Below are 23,987 nucleotides of genomic sequence, written 5' to 3'. Positions count from 1 at the left end.
AGACACAGACACAGGTAGACCAGTAACCACAAACCACACACAAATGAAGGAGACAAAGAGAGAAGTAGATCATTCAAATTTAGACTCATTCTTGGTCCAATAATCCAAGAGAAAGTACCTTGGTTTTTATTCCTTAATATGACATTAATGCATTTTAGTGCCTAGGAGGTTTTCTACAATGTGATAACCAGTGCAGTACATTGTGATGTGTTTATTCTTATGGCCCATTTCTATGGACTAATTAGATCATTCATTCATAAAAAATATGATGGTTACGTTCTAGTTTTTAAAGAATATTGACCTAATTTCAGGTTTATCAGAGAATTGTGAAGAAAATATAGAGTTCTATATACCTCCGAATTATTATGCTTATTATTGTTGTCCATTTTTGAAAATTGATGAAGTGACGTTGATCGATATTCTAGTAGTTTTAACCATTTGTTTTTCACTTACTAACTGCAATACTTGATAGAGGCATGCTGAATGATAAAGGGTAGATGTTAGTGTTCCCTTGAAATTATTGTGTTGAAACCTAATGCTCACATGACATGTGAGAAGGGACATGGGGAAGGGATTAGCTTATAACTGAATTACTTATGAATAAGATCAATTCCTTTATAAAAGAGAACCCTGAGTGCTCTCTTAGACCTTTTCCATATGGAGACATTATTTATATGTTTGTTTTTATGATAATGGAAAATAGACATGTATTAGCTGAATAATGTGTCATTACTGTGTTAGGATTTAATTATGAAATATCATTTCTAGGCATCAAGAAGACTTGACTCCCAACTCATATGACAACTAGCTAATAGAGTCATGAGGGTTATCTTCATCTTCTATGCATGAGTGAATTAAAGAAGGTGGGACCTTGTTTTAGGAGAGGATCACTGGGAGTGTAACCTAGAATATGTAATTTCCTTGTATTCTCTGCTTCCTGCTCCCCAACGCTGCCATTCCGCCACTATTCTCTCAGACCTTAGGCTAATGGTAGTGGAGTCAGTCCCCCATGGGTTTCAAAACCATGAGACAAAACACAATCTTCTTTAAGTATTTTGTTTCTTAAGTATTTCATTATAGCAACAAAGAAATAATTGATGGAACCTTGATCTTAGAATTTATAACACCAAGAAATAAGAATATTAAAATTTGTGTATATGTGTTGGTCTGTGATACTCTATTATGGTAGCCCTAAAAGAGTGAGACATTCCCTTTAATATATTAGTTGACTACTTCATGTTGGAAAAAGAATAGAAAATAAACTCACACATTTCATATAGCAATATTGTGTTTTATGTCCAAGTTTTCAAGAAATTGAATTGTTTATTTATTGTGTATAAAAATAAAAATGAGTTACATTAAATAAATTTAACTCAGATTTAAATATAGTTGATAGATCAGTCAGTTTTAATTATAATCATTTCTTGTTTTGTTTTATTTTTTGAAATGGAGCTTCTGTGTAGCTTTGGAGACTGTCCTGCAACATGCTTTGTAGCCCAGGCAGTCCTAAAACTCACAGAGATCCATCTGTCTTTGTCTACTGAGTGCTAGAATTAAATGCATGCATAACCACAGCCTGGCTATTATCCTTTCTTAAATTCAAATTTACTTTTAGTTTGCTGACCAAAATTAGTTGAGTCTTACATCCTGTTCGCATGACCTTATAAGTCTGTGATTACTCCATCGTTTTCTGGTAAAATTCAGTCTTACTGTGTACACTTCTTGCTCAGATCCCCGAAAAGGAAAATTTACTTTGATAAGGCCATAGTCTAGATGCTGCAACCTGGGGAAATATTCAGCTTTCAGGCTTGGGCAATCGCTCATTTCCCTACAGGAACCTCGTTGCACCAGTGTTTGTTAGGCAGCTATTTACATTATTCCTTTATACCACACTGTCATGTTCATGCCCCATCATAGCTTTTGTCACCCTCTAGTATTCAGAAACCTTATATAAGTTTTGTCATCGCCTCTGCACCATTTTTCCTCATTTACATTCCTGTCATGCATACATGTTCTACAGTGATTGTGACCTACTAAGTGTTGTGGTCATTTTTCATTCCTCTTCACCTTCCTAAAGCATGCAAAGTAAAGACTCATTTATTTGCCAAGTGGAACAAAAGAATACCAACATGTCATTTTTAAAAGGAAGTTTAGAATCATTGTGTCTTATATGCATAAGTAACTTGCCTGTAATCTTAGAAGAGGATAAAATTATTACATCAGCAAAGATTTCCAGTACAGGGAAAATCTGAAGAAAATTCACACCACACACACACACACACACACACACACACACACACACACACACACCTGCATCGGTAAGAAACCAATGCCATGCTTTGTTGACTCCCATGGGAGGCCTTACCTCATCTGAATGGAGACAGAGGAGGACTGGATTGAGGGCAGGGGTAGGGTTTGTGGAAAGGCATTGGAAAAAGGTTGGTATGCAAAATAAATAAAAGAGTGATGATTAAACAAAAGAAATTATATCATAGGAAAACTTCAAATGGTTTCTCAGACTTCAGGGAATGTAGTATAACTTTATAGCCAGATAGGTATTTGCACATGACTCTAAGAAATTGTGTTTAAAGAAACAAAGATACAAAGTAAATAATCAAATTATTATAATTCTTCTGGAGCTGAATGATTTTGTATCTCAATGCTAACATTTCTCACATGACATTTGAGATGGTGAACCACTGGGATAGTGAGTGCTCTATATCGGTTGTGTTTGTTATTGTCTTCATTAATTTCCAGTAACCAAATTCCAATTAAAACTTCTCACACATATTTAGTAGATAATAGATCCTTACAGAAATAATTGGATATTAGAATGAAGCAGAAAAAAAATAACAGTATTATTTTTTAATCACATTTCCTAGTGAATATAGCATTAAAGTGAGGGAGTAATTTTCACCATATTTTGATATCAGAAGTGAGTTAGATTTTAAGAGGGATTATGAATAGTTTTTTAAAAATATTTTTTCTTCAAACTTTTTACCTACATGACTTTGCAAAAGATTTCCATCTTAGTTCCTTTATCTATAAAATAGAAATAAAATTTTGTGTCACACTTTCTTTTGGAGTCACCAAGTAGTTCCTACTCATGAGACAGAGACTTATTATCAGTTATAAATGCCCAATCTTGTCCTACTAGCTCTTATAACTTAAAGTAACATGTTCCTTGTCATCTACATTTTGCCTCGGGCTTCTTATCTTTCTTTCATTCTGTATGTCCTACTTAGCGATCTCCCTCTCTTTCTCCCTTTTCCTTTCCTCTCTGGAGTCCAGATTCCTCATCCTACTTATTTTAATCTTTCTTCTCTCCAGTCTTCTTATTGCACTACAGCCTAACTATTGACCATTCATCTTTTTATTGGACCAACATGGTGCCTTAGTCAGGCAAATTAAAACAAATGCAATACATAATTATATAACTGCACATAAACATGTGTAACACACCTTTGCCTTGTTAAACAAATGCAATGTAGACAAATGCAACACATGTTTACATAGTTAATGTGATATTCTACAGCATTTCTGTGATATAGTAAGTAGATATCAATCATATAGACTGTATTAACCTGTATTAATATAGAAAATATACAATAAAAATGAGTTAATACTATCATTAGGAACAATAAAAAGGTGCACAGAAGCTGGTTATTTGTATAAGAATACTTAAGTATGAAAACTATTTTGATTTCTGTTCTTCATGTCCCTGGTCTAATTGATATTATATTTGTAGTCTTGATTTTTCTCAAAGACATTCATATGATACCTACTTGCTGTGTTTGCATTAAAAATCAGTGGCATCACCAGCAACATTAGAACCAATTCTCATTGAAGAAGATTAAAGGCAGTATTTGTTCCTTGTAAATTAATTAGCCTTTTGTTTTGTGTTGCATAGCCAAATATTTAGACAGATTCTAAAGTGTATCATGGCATCTTGTCAAATCCTAGCCTGATACTTTGGATGCCCTGTTTCTGAAGTTGATCACCCTTTTCATTTAAAAACAACAGCAGATGAGTCTCTCATGCAGTCACCTCTAATGCTGAATCCTCAATGGCCATTTCCCATATGTTGTACAGCATAGGCAGCTGTTGTCAGACATCATTTCATGCAAGCCTATTTTCCTCTTTTAAATTTTGAGTGGAGAAAAATCACATTTATAAAAGACCTCAGACATGAAACTGTCACTCTCAATTGTACATTAAAATGATACCAAGCAGTTTTCTTGTCTAAACATTGGAGAAGCATAGTGATTGCTTTAGAAATAGAAGAAAAGGATTTTTGTACAAGCAGCATGCTATAGTTTATGTGGAGTGTTCCCACAGGCTCGTCTGTTTGAACACCAGGCTCCCAGTTGGCAACACTGCTTCAGGAAGGTGTAGGGCCTTAGGAGTTGGAGCTCAGCTGGAGGAAGTGGGTGTCTTTTGAGGATGAGAGTCTGCCTGCGTCTGACATTCATTTTCTCTGATTCTGATCCTATACATGTAACAGATGACCCTTCAAGCTCCTGGTCCATATGTGGAGTGCTAGCTACCATGTCTATCCAACCATGATGGACTGTACTTACTTAATCCTTGAGGAAAAATAAACGTCTCCTTCCTGAAGTTGCTTCTGTGAGGTGAAATAACTAATATAAAAAGCTGTAGAGGCAGTTCACTGAAGAAAAGTTATGCTTGTGTATTCAGATAAAGAATAAAACCAATTCAGAGAGGTTCTGCTAGGAGCCAAGCATCTATATATAGTGTTTTGCCTGAATGTGTATCTGTACCCAACATTCAAACAGTATCCAAGAAGGTCCATAGTATAAAAAACGAATATGAACCACAAAGGCATTGTACAACTGAGCAATTTATCCAAACTTACTGTTAAATTCTCGGATATCAGACAGTGTTTTCAAGTTTTCAGTTTTCAGTGGACTGTTATAACAGATTTCTATGGATAAAGCATGAGATCAAATGTCAGTAGAATTAGATATCTTCTGATATCTTTTTCCTTGTGTTGTAAAGATCCTCTTCTTGCATCTTCACAAAATAAGAGTTGCACCAAAATCTGTAATATTACAGAAGGTAAATGTAGTCTTTAAATTACATTATTATCATTAGCATATTTCATTTTAAAAGAAATTACTAATCAGAATCAAAGACCTTCGATTATTTGAAAGTTTGGGCAACATTTTTTTTTGCTTTGTCATGTGTATATCTAAAAAATCACTTATTAAAACAAGTTCCATAATTTTATTAAGTTTAAAGTTTATTTCCAATTATATTACCACTTTTACATATACACAATGCTTCAAACCAGTTACATTTAATTTCCTGGTTTAATAGAGCCTAATATGTTGTGTAATATTGTTTAATTAGGCAAAGATGTATTACATTTGATTATGATGTATTTGTTTAACTATTAACAGAGTGTTGCATTTGTTTACTTCGCTTTCCGGATGCAACTGATTATTCTGACAAAAAAACTGAACAGCCAATAACTAGGCAGTCAGGGACAGGCAGGGATTGCAGGCAGGAAGAGTAAGTATGTGGAGGAATATAAGCTCAAGATATAGGAAAGAATAATGGAAAAAGAGAGTGAGATGTCCTAGGCCAGCCAGCCAGAAAGCCACCAATCAGACAGACAAAGAGGAAGCAGGAAAATAGAACACACAAGATGAAAAAAAAAAGTAAAAATCCCTGAGGCAAAATGTACATGTAGAGAGATAGGTTTATTATAAGTTAAAGTAATTAGTGGTACAGGCCTAAACTAAGAGAAAGCATTCAAAACTAAGAAGTCTCCTTGTCATGATTTGGGGGCTGGCAGTCTATGAGAGCTACATTAATGTGCATATCAGTCTTGAAAATACTAATTTATTAAAATATTGTAAAAAAGTTAAAATTCAAAATTTGAATTGAGATTTTAAAATATAAGCTTACCTGTATTATAACAAAAAAGTGAATTTATGTATAAATATTTAATTTTAGATGATGGGATTTGTAATGCCATGAACCTTTCTAAGAATACTACAAGCTCGAGGTGCTTGTGTGATTATATAAAGGGATCTAAAGCTCACATTTCAATTTGTGTAATCCACCAGGAATTTATTTAGGCAAATTAAATAGAGCTGTGATTTTGTGCAAAAAAAAATTTGCAATTCATGAGTGGATCTGCAGAAGAAAGGCAAGTTCAGAGAAATCCAACTAGCCAAAGTAGAAGGTGATGTTTTCGAGTAGGTAGTGGAAATGGTATTAAGGAAGAAGTTTATTAGTTGCTACTCTACAGTACCCTTATTTGTTGAATGGTTTGTCTTATTTGTGTATTTGCTCAATTGGTATACTATAACTAGCTGATATAGTATAATTGGCTGATATATTATAATTAGCTGATGTGTTATAATTAGATGTGCTTTATTTCTAAGATTGGATGAGACTCTACTGCTTTTTACAAGTATGCTTTCTTAGTTCCAGTATGGTTTTGTACCAATTCTTTGAAGTTTGTTATGAAGATCTTCAAAGTGAAAAGGTATTTTAGGGACAGATATAATTAACAAACCTAAAAGGATTGGTGATAATATATATATATATATATATATATATATATATATATATATATATATTATATATATATAAGACCTGGGAAAGTGGGACCAAATGGAAACAGATTTAAGTAAATAATATTAAGTTCTCTCCACACTGCTCAGGGCAATATAAAGGAAACAGGAAAGTTCGTTATTTCTGGAGAAAGAGAGTGACACTCCAATTCACAATGGGCTGAAAGTGTTTTTGCAAATAAGTCAGGTTCATGCTAAGTGCTGGCTAAGTACTCCATGTTGAATGAATGGCCCATAAATTCCTGGAAACATGGTAGGGTTAGCATATGAAACTAGCCAATAGTGGCTGAGTGCCATTTTGCTAGGGTGACTGGGATCAGATTTTCTAACCCTTTAGTGTGGCTTTATGTTGGGCACAGTGAGCAAGAATTGTACTCTGCTGCAGTATGGTACACGACATGCTATTGTGTCCAATTCTAATTATATCAGAGTGTTTTAAGTGTTGGGTTTCAAACACTGGGAAACTAAAAGCATAATTCCCAAAGCAAAACACAGTATCTCTACAAGCAGAAGGAATATGCAAAGCACATTATAAGCGTCTTAATTTTACTGGTAAACTTCTTAATATGTCATAGTTAAGAATGTGCCTGCTTTAGACATTCCCAGACATGATAGGAGGGGCAGGGACAGAAGGTAATTGCCTTAGCGAAGTTAATAGAAAATCTTACTGATACAGACTGTGATTTGCTCCTACATTTGTCACCGTCAAAGCAGGCATAATTCTGCATTCACTACCAACAGAGGGAACCTTGTACCCCTCAGCCATCCTATTTCCTGTTACTAGAGTTTTCTGTGTCCTACTCCTCATGATGTCACAGTCATATAGATTCCAGTCTGTTCACCAAACTAATCACTGTTGTATTTATGGATGTCCTCACTCACAGAATGTGTTAGTGTTTAGGGTGATTTCTCATCAGGTCTGAGAACATAAAGCACAGCAGTAGAACACTTCAGAAGGATGTTAACTGCAGGCATTAGTAGGAAATGGCAGGCATCTCCATGCTTGTATGAAAGTAAATCAGTAAGCATGAATTTTATTCAGATAAATCTTAGGACAGATAAAGATACATTTGGGAAACTATTAATTTATTTTAATCTAAGTCCATATTGAGAGAAAAAAACAATACAAAATTAAGAAAAAGGGAATATGAGGAAGGACAGAGAAAAGAAGTAGGAAAGGAGAGATGGAAGAAAAAATATCAAATTGTGATTTGTGTCAATTTAAAAAGTAGTTTTTAAAGGACTGTGGAGTGATTTAGAGGTTTGAAAATAATAAAGACAGGGTTTTCTGGAGAATTCTGCAGGTACAAGAATGGCATAGTTAATCTGAAGATTTTCCATAACTATCCTTTGTTTCCTTCCCTAATTATTATAAGAGAAGGCGAATTCTCATTGGTTACAAGATTTCTCAAGCATTCAGGGCTGTAATGAACTGCAGTTTCATTCACTCTCTGAAAAAAGCTGTTGCAGAGTGAATACAAACAATATGGCTGCTGAACAGATGCTAAGCCCTTATGGAAGTTGGTGCATCTCTAGGTGGCTATATCCTCTGTGTTTGACAAATTTCTGACTCTGAACCTCTTCAGATAAAACCATAGTGAAGTTTTTTTTTTATTATTTGGTTTTTCTATTTGTGCTGGGGTATATAGGCAGAAACAACAAATTTGATTTTCAATGTTTTCTATTAGCAGCAAGCTCACAATGTCATTTTGTTTGGAAAGTAATAGCTACAAGACTTAAAAGCATGGCCTTTAGATTTCAATTCTACTCTATTAAACATCAACTGTTGAACGTCTATTCAACACTGGTGTTGGTGCTAAGAGCTGACATATGGATATAAAAAAAGCAGGAGTCTGTTTTGAATTTTCGAAATAAGCTATATATATTAAAGGGAAGATATAAGTGTGCTGAAGATTATATAAGAGAGATTAAAAACATTAGTTCTTATGCAAATATTTTATGACCATTTTAACTTCAATTAATTGTTCTGAGACAATTTGTCTGCCTGGCTATTTTCTAAGATAATATTTATAATAGCTAGTATCTATTAAATACAATTTGCCATAAACTTTTTTTGTATCTTACAATGCTTATAATAGCTTGGTCATAGAGATATTGTTATGAATTTTCTAAAGATGAAAAGACCAAAGACTTTTGAAACTTAAAAGCTACATCAAGTTTACACAACTAGAAAAGACAAAGGCCACACATCCCTGTTAGGCCAACCCTTTATATTTCCCAATTGTAGCCACTTAAATTAGCCTCTCTCTCTCTCTCTCTCTATATATATATATATATATATATATATATATATACATATGCCCAAGTTTTATTTGTTTTCATAATAAATTTTTGAAATAATGAAAAGTGTTATGATTCTGAGATTCTGTTGATGACTTAAAGCCAGAAACAATGAAGAGCTGGCATGATTATATGGCCCTATGAGATAGTTTAACACTTGATTTACTCCTATAAATATCTATCTCTATGATCCAGATGAGCCAATATTAGCTTAAACTATGTTACTGAGTTCTCTTAAGTATTAGAAAATCCTCTTGTCACTGAGTTGTTTCTGGAGATTTTGTTTGCTCTTAGCATATATATCTCAGCCTGTGATTAGAAACAGACTTTCCAACTGAGATATTTCAGAGTATTTGCCCACAGAAACAGTTTAAAAATATGTGGAGAACAATCCCAGAGAAGCTAGGAAACGAGGAGGACCCTAAGTGAGACAACATGTATTCCCTGAGAAGGGGAAAGGGACAAGAACTCCTGAGTAAATTGGGAGCACTGGGCAGGGGAAAGGGAAGACATGTAGGAGGAAGAGGAGGGGGAGGAGAACATGAGGGATTAGGAAGGTTGAGTTGGGGGAAGAACAGAGAAGGAGAGCAAGGAAAGAGATACCTTAATAGAAGGAGCCTTTATGGGCTTAACGAGAAATCTGGCACTGGGGAAATTTTCAGGAATCCACAAGGCATACCCTAACTCAGAATCTAGTGCAGAAGCTACCTTAATTGCCCTTCTCCTATAGAGATAGAGGACTACCTTAAATGCCATCATAAAACCTTAATCCAGTAGCTGATGGAAGCAAAGCAAAGATTCATAGGTAAACACTGACCTGAACTCTGAGAATCCAGTTATAGAGAGGGAGGAGTCAAGGAGTCAAGACCATTCTGGGGACACTCGCAGAAAGAGCTGACTGGAGCATGTGGAAGCTCAGGAACTCCAGACTGACAGCTGGGGAACCTGCTTAAGCCTGAATTAGGCTCCCTGAATGTGTGTGTCAGCTGCTGGGGGGGTGGGGGTGGCTGGGCAGTCTGTGGGACCTCTGGCAGTGGAACCAGTATTTATCCCTAGTGCATGAATGGGATTTGGAAGCCCATTCCCTATGGAGGATTACTAAATACACAAGAGAGGGCCTAAGTCTTATATCAAATGATGTGAGGTACCGCCTCCATGGGAGGCCTCACCATCATTGAGGCATGGATGGAGGGTGGGATTAGGGAGATGATGGGGGAAATGAGCAGAAGGGAGGGAGAGAGAATATTTGTATTAGTAGAAAAATAAGATTGTTTTTAATTTAAATAATAATTTAAAATATGTGGATGAAATGTATTTTAAATACTAGAAAATATAGCAGCATTAAATCAAGGCATAGTGTATTGTTTCCATTAAGCACTCCAGACAGATAAATATTTTAAGAGATCTTTATTTGAGAGATTTGTGATCATTTGTTTCTTGTTATTTATCATATTCTCTAAGTAAGCATAGTGTTTATTATTTACACACTATTTGCCACTTATAATAGTGATGTAATGAATTCCATATTCTGTCAATAGCTAGAAACATTCTCCCTCCAATATGCACTGCATAACTGTTAATAACATCAATTCTTTATCAGTTGTAGTTGTTTTCACCCTGAGCTTGCTTCATCTCTAGACTTCATGATAGTAATGTATACCTCTTGCTGGAATCAACAAGGAGTTTGAGTTCTTTGATAAGAAGAGTCATTGTATACATATTCTAGATAAAAGATTGTTCTTTAAGCAAATCTCCAAATTCCCTTTATGCTTATTGTGATGTACAACACTTAACCATGATGGTATATGAGCTAAAATACATTTTTTATAATTAAGGAAGAAATATTGCTTTGTAGACAAGTTTGATAGCTGGGAAACCAGCATAGGACCATTCCAGAGCCCCTGGATGTGTGTATTATTTAGGAGGACTGAGCAGTCTATGGGACCTCTAGTAGTGGATCAATATTTATCCCTAGTATACAAATAGATTTTGTGAGACCATTACTCATAGACACATGTGGGGGGTGCTGGACCCTGCTCCAAATGATAAGACAGACTTTGAAGACTCCCCATGGAAGGCCTCACCCTCCCTGGGGAGCAGAAAGGAGATGAGATGTAGGTTGGTGGAGGTGATCAGGGATGGTTGTAGGGTTCTAGAACTGGAATTGACATGTAAAACACATTTGTTACAAATTTAAATAAAACATAATTATGAAACAAAAAAGAAAAAACTTGAAGCTAGGAATTCAATAAGTGCAAGAATGATCAATGGATTATAGATTTCTAGGGCAGGTTTGATTACAAGCTATGTAGTGCTAACCATGAGTTTTCTATAGCACTCCACCTTTCATTCCTCTTTGCTCTAATGTTCTTACTCCAAACATCTTGACTTCAGGAAGATCAGGAATAGCTATAGTTCCAATGTGATAGATGTAGTATTAAACATCCATATAACCATTAAAATGTGTCCTAATGTCTACAACAAATGCATATTGGTTTTACTTTGGTAAACTTATCGACTTTCATTCTAATCTGTTGATTGACTGAGGATCCTATGTTAGGTCTATGAAGTCTGTCAATGAATGAATGTTACCTGTATTCCTTTAACTTTATTCACATCTCGGGTGTGGAAATTAGCATATTAAATTAAGAGCTGAAAATTAGAATTAAATAACTCATTTTTATTTAAATGATTATATGTACAACTTGTCAAATTAATTTCAATTTTTTAAAACATAGACAACTATTTTTGCTTTTTCAGTCTATCCGAGAAGTTACGGGCTATGTACTGGTGGCCCTCAACCAGTTTCGTTATCTGCCTCTGGAGAATTTACGCATCATTCGTGGAACAAAACTGTATGAAGATCGATACGCCTTAGCGATATTCCTAAACTACAGAAAAGATGGCAACTTTGGACTTCAAGAACTTGGATTAAAGAACCTGACTGGTAAGAAAAACTCAAAAACTAGTGTGCATATAAATGGTTTCTGGTGTTCAGGTGTGAAAGTTGCCTGCAATAACTAAGTGAGTGGTATGTACTCATTTCATGAGAAATGCCTCTGCAATGCCCTCACTTTTATTTAGAGATGTTGTTTTCAGCACCATGTGAAAGATTGCAGAATATTGTATCTTGGCTGAACAGCAGTACACTCTTAGGAGATGCTCAGCAACTGCAAACAGAGATAGGAAGTAGGCGTAAGAATGCTGTTTGGTAGTCATGGGTGAATGGTGGACCATATCATCAAAGCTCTGCGATAACACCACAGTCCTCATGACTGTCAGAGCTTAGTAATACCCAAGCTATTGCATTTAGTTCAACTAATCTTTAGATTTTTACAGGATCATCCGAGTTTAGGGGCACAGTCTCATTTATTCAGTTTCAGTTTTTCCCATTTAGTAGCTCACTAAACAAGATCACTGATTCTCAACATGTTTTGGTGCCATCCTTGATAGTTGCTCAACATTGCAGACATATGAAACTAACATTCAACTAACACACTAGACTTATCATCTAGCTACAAAACTTTTCGGCATTTTTTAAGCATGATTGTAAAACTTCATATAAACTCAGATGGAATATTTTTTATATAATCATGAATTTTACAAAATATATCTATAATTAAAGTGTGCCAATAGAATATTCAAAACTACCATTAGTTCTTATTATTAATTTACTTGAAATTACTAATATATATAAATATACATATGGGTTGCATGCATATATAGTGATTTATGTTTATGATTATGATTAATTTGGGTCCACTCAGTGAGTTTTTTGCATCCTGAAAAATTAAATATATTAGAGGGCTTTGTCATAAATATGATTATCATTGTTAACTTATTGAGATAGATTAATATGCATAGTGTGAAGTAGAATATAAGCTTAAAGATGGAAATTTTAATTTCCTTATCTTCTAAACATGTAATATAAGTTATAAAGTTGGGCAATTTGGGGTACAGAAAAGATAATGATAATATCTGTTCTCAGGAAAAGGTTGCTGTATAGTTGATGAGATTATAGTAAATGCTAAGTGTCAGAAATGCATTGGTTATTATAACCAACATTATTACTTCAATTTTTCATGATGATTTTTCTATTGACTATGTTGCTGACTGCATATAAGTAATGACTGGAGAATGAATTTGAAAAATTAGATGATGGGGGAAAAGCTGAATGGTTAGAATTTGACATCTAAAACTTAGATAATACAGCTAAGACAATGTGTATCATTCATGAATTTTCTATGATTATTTTAAGGAATAAAAGGAATATTACTTTTCAGAAATTTGAACTGTTAAAATTTTATTACTATTGAAAATGAGCTAGTTGATTTTTTTCTGTATATAGAAACAATCATTAAAATTTCCTTATATTCATTCCTGTTAAAAATCAGTACTTGTAAAGTAATAATCAAAGGTTTTAAACAAAATTATGTTACATTTAAATAAATTTAAGTCACTAGGTTTATTGCATATATTAACTGTGATGATGACATTTGATTTTTCTTGTTGCATTAAAATATAATACTGTCATTCAAATGTAATCTCTCATTTTGATAGTGCCATATTTTTGAACATTTGTAGAAATACATAATTTATTAAGGTTAAGGATTGGCTCCTTAGAAAATCTGTGATTTAAAAGTTAGTATTACTTTTTTTTTAGGATGGGACTCAAAAACTATGTAATAAAATATGTGGTGGAAATTCTGGGCTTTGCGGATATTTTTTCGATATTTGATTTATTCAGAGGTTGACAATCATGTGCAAATATTTCTGTATGTATGTAGAATGGCTAAACCTTAGGTCACATGTTGTGCTGCCTGTAATTCTGACAGTTGCAAACTGCATAGTAAATGCTATTACATTTATGTGTGTGTGATAATGTGTGAGGAAGGCCTGGAGCCATCTGCTTATGCGTATGAAGATGGGTTTTAGGAAAATTTCTTCTATTTTGGAGAGCTAAATATCTAGGTGATCTGGTTAAAATAAGGAGTAATATTGCAATTCCATCTAGTTAAGATTGGGTTTATGCTTTTGAAAGTTATGTCTTTTATGTTGTCATTTCATTGTTCCACAAAAGTGGTTGATAATTTTCAAAATTATATTACACACAGGCTACAAGCTTTGCTCTAATTATAGTCTAATAAATATAGCAATGGTTACTTACAAACCTGAGTGTGTCATCTTATCATGTTGTATTTGACTTTTTAACAATGGTGTATTAGGCTTTTTAGCTGCAAATCATACGCTGGACCTGAGAGGTGCTGAATGGCAACTCTGGCGGTGGGTTAGTAACATGCATTATAAAACCCTCATGTGATTCTCATTACTGAGGCTTTGGATTCACTTTTCCAGATGAATTAAAGCAGTGTTATCAAAGAGCAATAGCACAATGTCTAGTTAACCTTTTCACACTTCTTTGGCAAAGTAATTTTCATCCATCTATCATATTATGTATGGAAGGAGGAGAAGGTGTGAGTCAGAAGTAGATACTCTTTTCATTGCACACCAGCAATTATACTCTAGGTTGGGTGCAGAACATGAAAAGCATAGTAAAAGCCTGGATAGAAATGCAGATAAAAACATTTGATAGGGCTGGGGTTGTATTACAGTTGGTTGAGTAACTGCCTCATATGCAAGAAAACCTGGACTGGTCCTCCATTCATTATATAGCTAAGTATGTTGACATACTCCCTTAAGGCCACACCCAAGAGACCAGGCAGAATGTCAGAAGTTCAGTTTTACTCTAAGGTATTGGCAAGTTTGTAGCCAGCCTAGAATACCAGAGACCATGTCTGTAAAAATTACTCACATGTGCATGTGCATACTTGCACAGAAATATGTACACATGTATTTTTATAGTCAGTATTTCTTACTGTTGACATTAAAAAGAATGCCTTGAGAATAGCACATTTTCTTCCAGTGACTTCTCCCATGGTTGTTTATTGTATTGTATACAGGATGTTTGGATACATGAGACTGCCATTACTTTGCTAGTGACTAGCTGATGTTTGAGTGTATGTAGGTTAACTGCTGTCTTAAGTACCTCTGTTAAACTTGATGCTCAATGAAAGCTGTTCTGTGAATATGGTATGTTGTGGATGTAGAAAAAGAGAATCTTAATGAGTAATTTTCTGACTTGGCTTAGCCTGTAGGCATGAGTATGATAATTTTTCCTAGTTGTGATCATTTAAATGGGAATATACACCCTTTGATGGGTATGAGCAACCCATTGCATGGCATGAGACCTAAACTGGATACAAATTGAGACACCACATGCTGACACGGACACACAGGCAAGTTCTGTGTTTTCTGAACTTGACTTTGGATTTAATGTGACCAGTTTTCTTGATGTCTTCCTACTGTGATTTCTATACTTTAATGGATTATAAACTGCAGTTTTGAGCTCAAATAATCTCTTCTCCCTCAAGTTGCTTTCATGAGGGCATTATAATACAGCATCAAAAAATTAAAACAAAACCAACAGGCTGAATATTTTGTACCTACCCTACTTTGACACTGTCAGTTTGATTTTCTCAAAAAAAAAAAAAAAAAAAAAAAAACATGAAATGTAAACTGGTCTTCCCACAAAAAATGTGTTTAACTGCTGCCAATCATATCTCTGTGGTTGATTATTAATGATAGAACTAGACAGGAGAAAGGGAAGGTAGTAGGCACAGAATGAAGCAGGCAAATCTCAGTATCCACTGGATCCCTTTTAATATAGCATGATACAGCCTAGATTAAAGGTAGGCGTAGCCTATCAGGGATGGGTCAGCTTCATTGGAAGACTTTGGGAATGTCACTTCTACATCAGAGGAGTACAGACTGTTACTGTGGAGGACAGAAAATGTGTACTAATGCCATTCAGGCATGGCTGTCTTTCTCATTAGCGACTCTTGAGCTGATGTCCTAGCAGCTCCTTCCTAACCTACTATTAGTTGATAATCTTAAATTTATAATATTCAAAATGTATAGTTACTAAATTGAGTAACATCTAAAAAGGGATTAAATTCATGAGACATAATAATATCAATTTATATTGTAAATTCACTAAACTGTTATTGAAATGGATCATATAATTTAAAATATATGTTAAAAGTTACATAAGAAGAAATCATAGAATTACACCTAATTTTGCATATATACTTTTTTATGATATTCTCATTTATAGTTGTTAGGGACAATAAGCTAAGCACACAAAAAAATACATGTATTGTTGTGCCTATTCTACTAAATTTCACTTTAAATAATTTAATAAATTTTCATTTCATTAATTGTAGAAATATCGTTTTTTAAGTAGGTGAAGTGAATAGGTGAAATTGAGGAAAATATATAGGTATAATTAATGTTTTGTATTAAGATCCTAAAGTATTTCGTTATGTTCACCATTTCATGAATAATATAATCACTTCCTTAGCTTTATAATTAATTATCTTAATTAGATCATTAGTTAGATGTAAACAAGCAAATTTTATACAAAAACAAATATGATGTGATGGTATTTTTGAAAAGTTCAATAATAATATAAATATTAAATTTACTGTGTTCTAGTAGTATAAAAATATATTGCTTAGTAGAGAGTACCATACATCTTAATGATGTAAAAGTTAAGCCAGGATTGAGAATATAATCACTGAATTATGCTAGATTTTAAAACAGTACATTAAAATAACACAGTGTCTATCAATTAACATTTAATATTTTCAAACCTCCAATATTATTCATTAGTAGTCGCAAAAATAACCAATTTCATAATGGGCAGACTATCCGTGCTTGATTCATGAATGTCAAAGGACATGAATATAGAATCACAATTTTTGGTTTAATGCTTATCTTTTCCTTATAGCCTGAGCACCTCCAAAAGTCAGTCTTTATCAGGAAAATTGTGAAAAATAGGTTATGTTGCTGTGTATTTGCAGGCACTAAAGGGATAAAGCAAAGAGCTGTCAACTACAACACCCTTCACATAGATGATACTCAGGAAACCATAGTTTCCTCAGTGCCCTGTTAATATTTCAATTTGAGATTTCCTGTATATCAAGACATTACCAAAACTAATCAGACTATTCATTCATATTCATATGGATTCAGGTTCATTTTAGAGACATAGATATGACTTGCTTAAGCAAAAAGCTGCTTCCATCACTTCTGACCCTGGTGAAACTCTTCTGTGTCTAAAATATGTTTCCCTGGCAGAGAAAAGCCTGAGCTTGTCTTTGTTTATTCTGCATGCAAGCCCTGTCTTCTTTACCTCACAGCACTAGCTTCCCATTCTTGAGTTCCTTAGACACAAGCAAGTTGCTTCAGTCCTTCATTTCAAATCCCATCACCACCTCTGCCCTTCATGGGCTTGACACTTGTCTTGACCTAGACAAGAGACATGTTCATTTGGAGTTCTTTTACTGACACTGAGTTGCCAAGCATCCTTCATCTGCTCTAGGAAGGTCTTAGTGTTGTTTAAGTGGGGTCAACCTGGCCACTTCAGGAACTCTTACTAAATAGAATGCTTGACAAACATACTACTCTCATTTTTTGCTAGGAGACCTACTCAGCATATTCTGATATTTGGAGAAAGAATATCACAACAGTTCTCCCAGCATGAGGACATACTGCTAGGAAATGATGAAATCAAAGCTAATTTGAAGAGAACATCCTGTAAAGCCGAGAATCAGTCAGAAGAGTGACAGTTTCTTGTGAGGAGTCTATAATTTGTAGAAACGATACTTCAATCAATGCTCTCATAAAACAGTGTTTGCTTGTCATGTCAGACAGTGTGCGTTGACTAGAAGGGAAAGTATAATGTTCTATTTAAATCTAGAGAGAAAATAGTAATATATTTTAAAAATGAGAGTTAATTATGGAATCAAAGTGTTGGAACTGTCATTTTAGGTTCTCCCTCTAACCTGAAGGCTGAATTTCAGGAATTGAATGAGAGGAAATGAGAAATTCTAGTGTCTGCAGTGATTTAGGAATTGTAATGACCATAGTGAAATGAACCTTGGTTTGGGGACTGCCAGACAGGTTTTCCGGGGAATAGACTCATGACTTCCTCAATGGTCAACATATTTTTAGAAATGGCTAATAAAATGGTCTGCTTGGGTAGGGAGCTACAGAAATATCGCAGTGGTTAAGCACATTTGTCATTTTGTTTTTCAGAGGACCTGGGTTTGGTTCCTAGTGCCCATATTATAGCTCAAAACAGTCTGTAATTCCAGTTCCAGGGGCTCTGATAGCATTTTCTGACCTCCTTGTATGCACACAATGCATAGACTTACATGTAGGCATAATTGCCCTAAACAAAAGTAAATAAAACAGATGTAAATCACAGACTATTTAACTAAGATCTTGGTCAGAGATTCTGAAGAAGACCCAGTCTCTGAAGGTGATCTTAGTAAATTCCTGTAGTTTCCTTCAAAAGATGTTTGGGAACTTTGTGCATTATAATGGCCTCTTGGAATTGTATACTGCTTAGAACTTTTAAGGCTTACTACTGTATACCATTTAGAACGTTTAAGAAGTAATACTTATGAACTTCTTAAGTATTATTTCTTGCCTCTAAGGTAAAATGAGATGTGATGCCTCTTTTTTCCTAAGAGAAGACACAGATTACAAGATAGGGATGGTAATGTGTACATTCAACCATTGTTAAAACTCATTTTTGAGCATGCATGCTTGTTTATGGTGTTTGTACAATGGAGAATGTTTGTTCCTCAGGATCCTATACCAATAGGAGAGGTGGCTCCTTAGTACTGAGGTACTGAGACTTCAAAAGGAAGGAATGAATGATTATATCAGAATACTCACCTCTCCTCCTCACCTCAGAATAATAGCATTCTGTGAGCTTTGAAAACCAAAACTGTGAAGTGACAAATTCACCTTATGTTGTCCTGGATACCAAGAAAGGAATAGCAATCTGGGGTCAGGACATGTGGTTCTCTAGAAGAAGAGAGTAAATACTATTTAGAAATAACAAGCCTATATTATTAGAAACAATGAAGGCTGAATACCTTGTTGGCATGCCTGTGTTGTTATAAAAGCATCAGGTTTAATGACAGAATGCAACCCACACATTACATATCTTAATCTTTCTCTGAGCTACCAGAACTTATAAAACTTGTCCTCTTCCTCTTTATCAAACATTTGTATGATATATATGGTTACTGAAGTTTATAGTGTACAAAATACCTCATTGCTTCCTTTGCTTTCTGTTTTACACAATGTCCCATGATGCTGACATGACAAACATTTATCTTGTAGTTTGATTATATCTGTAAACCCACCCTACAGTCCTTTTAATGGATAGGGTGCACCATATCCTACAATCACCATCTCTTTCTGTTTATTTGTGTCCTTTCATTTCCAAGAATTATTGAAGTCAGTTGCTCCAAGCAAGACCACAGTTAAGGAAACATTCCTTTTTTTTTTAATACAAATAATCAAACCTTAAAGTTTTAATGTTTGTAGTTCAGTTCCTACTATGACGTTTGTGTAATGTTTGAAACTATGATGAATGATAAGTTGGCAATTAAATTAAAACAAATACCCAGAATGTCATTAATGAAGGTACTTTTATGACTTAAAGTAAGAACTCTGTGAACTCATACTACCATACTTCAAGTCAACAGAGATTCTTTAAAATCAAGAGTATTAACTGTGAGCCGTCATCAGCAATCTTTTATTAGTTGGTTCAATATTACTGGTAGAGGTTCAAAATTCTTTTCAAAAATATGTCAGTTCAAATATTCATTAGTTTGGTTTGTTTTACTTATATATTCAATGCATTGTCCTAAATATGAGTTATTCTAAATTATCTCTATATACCTGTCTTCTCTTGGTAAATATTTTGATTCTGGCAAATATTTACCCTTTGGCTGTAGTGTGTAAGCATAAGGGAAGTGTTTTTCCAAATCATGATTAATATTATTTCTGCAGTCAAGTATGTCTGCAGCAAAAGGAGCCTCCATTTCCATTCTTTAGAAATTCCTGAGATGAAGACATATCCCCATTGTCCTATACATTGAAGGACCCAGTTGCCATCAGTAACTATTGAATTAAGGCTCGCACAACAGAGGAAATTAATTTTAATTGTTAAATGCCAATGGTTTTAGTCAGTGCAGTACCACAGGAGTAACATGATTTAACCTAAGACAATGGGCAAGGGTTGGCAAATAGAATAACATGGGCAATTAAAGAATGGGCTCTGGATCTGATTCCTTCCATCAAGTCATATTAATAGGCAAGTTCTTCACTCTGTGTCTGAGTGGACTCATCTTACATAAGCAAAATGGGTGATAATTCTGATCTATCACATGTTTACAAAAGATGTTATTAAAATTATATATGTAGGGATTGGAGAGATGGCTGAGTAGTTAAGAGCACATATTGTTCCTGCAGAGGACCACCATGATTCAGTTGCCAGCACCAACATGATGGCTCACAACTATCCATATCACTACTTCTAGGTGATTTGATATCATCATCCTCTACCTCCTGTGGACACCAGATATTTAGACAAAATATGCATATATGTAAAGTTATCAAAAGGTTTAAATCATTTCTTTTTGTTTGTTTGTTTGTTTTTGGTTGTTATTGTAATAACTTCATGCCCCTGTCCATACCTCACATCAAAACCTCTCATATAACCTTCTTTAACTTTTCCAAATTCATGGACTTTTTTATTAACTTTTGTTAGTATTAGGTGATGTCTCTGAAATAGCTATTCTTACTTTTGTTCATTAATATTATTATTTATAGAATTATGCTGTTGATAAGAACAAAAATAGAAAAATTGTGAAGTTGTTCATCTAGCTATAAAATACCAAATGTGTGTTTTTGACTTAAGGCCTATATCACAGTTTACAATTTAAGGGTAGTACATGGTAGGCATTGGTTATAAATATGCCCTACTTTGACAGTTGTGATATTGATAAAAGTAAGATGTTTTAGGGGTAGCTTTTCTTTTAATCTTAAGTTTTTACAGTATAAGTGTCTAGTCAAAAGCAGCCTAAGATTAGTTTCATTTTAATTGCATTTATTTAGTGTCATGAAACAACTTCTAGGAGTCAGTTCACTCCTGTCACTTTGTGAGACCTGGGGTCAAGGAGTGAACTCAGGTCACCAGGCTTGGTGACAAGTGCTTTAATCCATTGAGTTATCTGGATAAACCTTAATGTTCCTTATGCGGTTCACTGAAAAAAGAAAGTACTACAAGATTATAGTTCATGTGATGACAGAAAACAAGCATGAAAGCTGTTATTTCTGCTTAGGTTTTCCAGTCTGCTGCTGGTTACTTTTAACTGTATATATGATATAGTCTGGAGTTATTGAAGAGAGGGGTATTAGTGATAATGTATTTATATCAGATAGATCGTGGGCTTATCTATGAGAAATTGTCTTGACTGTAATTGATATAGGACTACCCAGTCCATTGTGGTATCCTTTCCAAGAGAGGAGGTGCTGGGTAGTATAAAAGGAGAAAATGCTATCTGAAAACAAGTGAGCAAGGGTTGATTTATTCTATTTTTTGTTCTTGGTGAGGATGTGATTAGGTGTCTGAGTTCATTCCTTAACCTCCATGAGAAATTATGACTAATAACTTAGAATTGTAAGAGAAATGAACCTTCTCTTTCCAAAGGGGCCTTTGTTTGAGTATTTTATCTTAACCATGAAAATGAAACTAGAACGTGGTGTACGTACACTTTCCGCTGTGATAGGGTGCTTCCTTCACATCCTATTTACTTACACATAAACACAATAAAGGACAAGAGACCTCTTGACCAGATATGCAAATTTATATGGCCCTACATTTTCTGAGTTATAAATTTAAAAACCCAAGAAATATCAGTTAATATTTTTCTAATGCTCTTTACCTGATTTATTTCATCTGTAGGTACAATAAATGAAGAGATAGCTGAAATAGAGAAAATAATTACTTTAAGACTCTCTTTTAAAAATATGCTCTCTTATTAATTCACATCCATTAGATCTGAATATTAGGGATGCTAACCATAGCAAAAAGAACATCTGTTGTCCATTCAGCATTTCTAGAAATAAAACATTGATGACTCTGTTACACCAGCTCTCAAATGCTTCCCTCTCCCTCCATACTTCTTAGTCTAACTGCACCATATATTTTATGCCACAGATTATATGATTTTATTGTGAGCTGAGTCATTTGCTTGATATATGGCATTATAGTAACAATAAGAATATTGATGAATATTTATAGAAAAAGTGAAGGGAAATGACCTGTGACCTTAGTGCCTTTTAAAGACATTCCTGATTGCTCTGCTTCATTTGTCCTGTGATGTCAATTCAAGGTTTGATTTTAACTCAGAAAAAAAAATGATTCACAAACCAGCAATTTTGACTTTCAGTCTACTATGAAAGCAAAGAATTGAAACTTGAATTTGATTATTTTAAAACACCAGTCAAGTGATGTTACAGTAAATATTGACAACAGAAATAATATGTTGTAGTTTTGATGATGATCTCATTCTCTTGACTTCAAGGTTTTGTTTTTAGTGGAAATATTATAGGATAAAACAAACTCCTAGTAATATCATAATTTGGCTATAATTATAAATGCAGTTTTTTAATACTTTAGACTTCATATCATTTATTTTCTAATTCAATTTATTTGGAACAATTATTTTTAAACAACTATTTGAAACAATGTAATTATTCAAGTTATGAAAAAATTATGTGAAACAATTCTAAATTTTAATTGATTTTTAACAGCTTCATCTATAAATGTATTTTTATAAACAATTAAAGTGATAAAGCCTAAGATATGGACCCTATTCTTAAATGTAGTGATAACATCAATAATTAATCTGCATTTAACAACCAGAAATGGTTTTCAAATATTAGTTCTCTTTGTTATTATAAAACCTTCATAAACTACAGTCTTAAATCATTAATACATAAAGACAAATAATAACTTATAGACTCTAATGTGAATAATAAAACTCTAAGAATAAGGAGGTCACATAGAGGTAAACAAAAGCAGGATACAAGATAAACTCAAAAAAAAAAATCAGTAGCCCTACTTTTTTTCAGACAACAAAGAGACAGAGAAAGAAATCAGAGAAACATCACCCTTTACAATAGCCACAAGCAACATAAAGTATCTTGGTGTAACGCTTACCAAACAAGTAAAACACCTATATAATAAGAACTCTGTGGCTCTAAAGAAAGAAATTAAAGAAGATATCAGAAAATGGAAAGATCTCCCATGCTGTTGGATAGGTAGGATAAACATATTAAAAATGACAATCTTGCCAAAACCAATCTACAGATTCAATGCAATCCCCATTAAAATCCCACCACAATTCTTCACCGACCTTGAAAGGATAATAATCAACTTTACATGGAAAAACAAAAGACCCAGGATTGCCAAAACAACCCTATACAATAAAAGAACTTCAGGAGGCATCACCATTCCTGACTTTAAGCTCTACTACAGAGCTATAGTTCTGAAATCAGTCTGGTACTGGCATAAAAATTGACAGGTAGAACAATGGAATCGAATTGAAAATCCTGATATTAACCCACACACCTATGAACACCTGATTTTTGAAAAAACAGCTAAAATTATACAATGGGGCGAGGACAGCATCTTCAACAAATGGTGCTGGCACAATTGGATGAAGGTGTGTAGAAGACTGCAGATAGACCCATGTCTGTAGCCATGCACAAAACTCAAGTCCAAATGGATCAAAGACCTCAACATCAATCCAGCCATATTGAACCTCTTAGAAGAGAAAGTAGGAGGTACCATTGAACAAATTGGTATAGGAGACTGCTTCCTGAACATAACTCCAATGGCACAGACACTGAGAGAAACAATTAATAAATGGGACCTCTTCAAACTTAGAAGCTTCTGAAAGGCAAAGGACACAGTGGACAAGACCAAACGACAGCCGACGGGGTGGGAAAATATTTTCACCAATCCTATATCTGACAAAGGGCTGATCTCCAAAATATACAAAGAACTCAAGAAACTAGTCAGCAAAACACCAAATAACCCTATTAACAAATGGGGTACAGAACTGAAGAAAGAATTCTCAATAG

The 23,987-nt window shown here is 34.2% G+C and overlaps 1 protein-coding gene across 1 annotated transcript in view; it reads left to right on the top strand.

Annotated features, from left to right (window-relative positions):
- The window catches only part of Erbb4 (erb-b2 receptor tyrosine kinase 4), a 1,004,487-nt gene that overhangs the window by 503,230 nt on the left and 477,270 nt on the right, over nt 1-23,987 (top strand). Inside the window, exon 3 of the mRNA XM_051190418.1 lies at nt 11,670-11,856. Within this exon, the coding sequence (XP_051046375.1) occupies nt 11,670-11,856 (187 nt within the window). The remainder of the gene's footprint in view (nt 1-11,669; nt 11,857-23,987) is intronic.

The sequence above is a fragment of the Phodopus roborovskii genome, unplaced genomic scaffold, assembly GCF_943737965.1.
Source record: "Phodopus roborovskii unplaced genomic scaffold, PHOROB, whole genome shotgun sequence".
Lineage (NCBI taxonomy): Eukaryota > Metazoa > Chordata > Mammalia > Rodentia > Cricetidae > Phodopus > Phodopus roborovskii.
The sequence above is the reverse complement of the archived record's forward strand: the minus strand, read 5'-3'. Positions and strand labels throughout refer to the sequence as shown.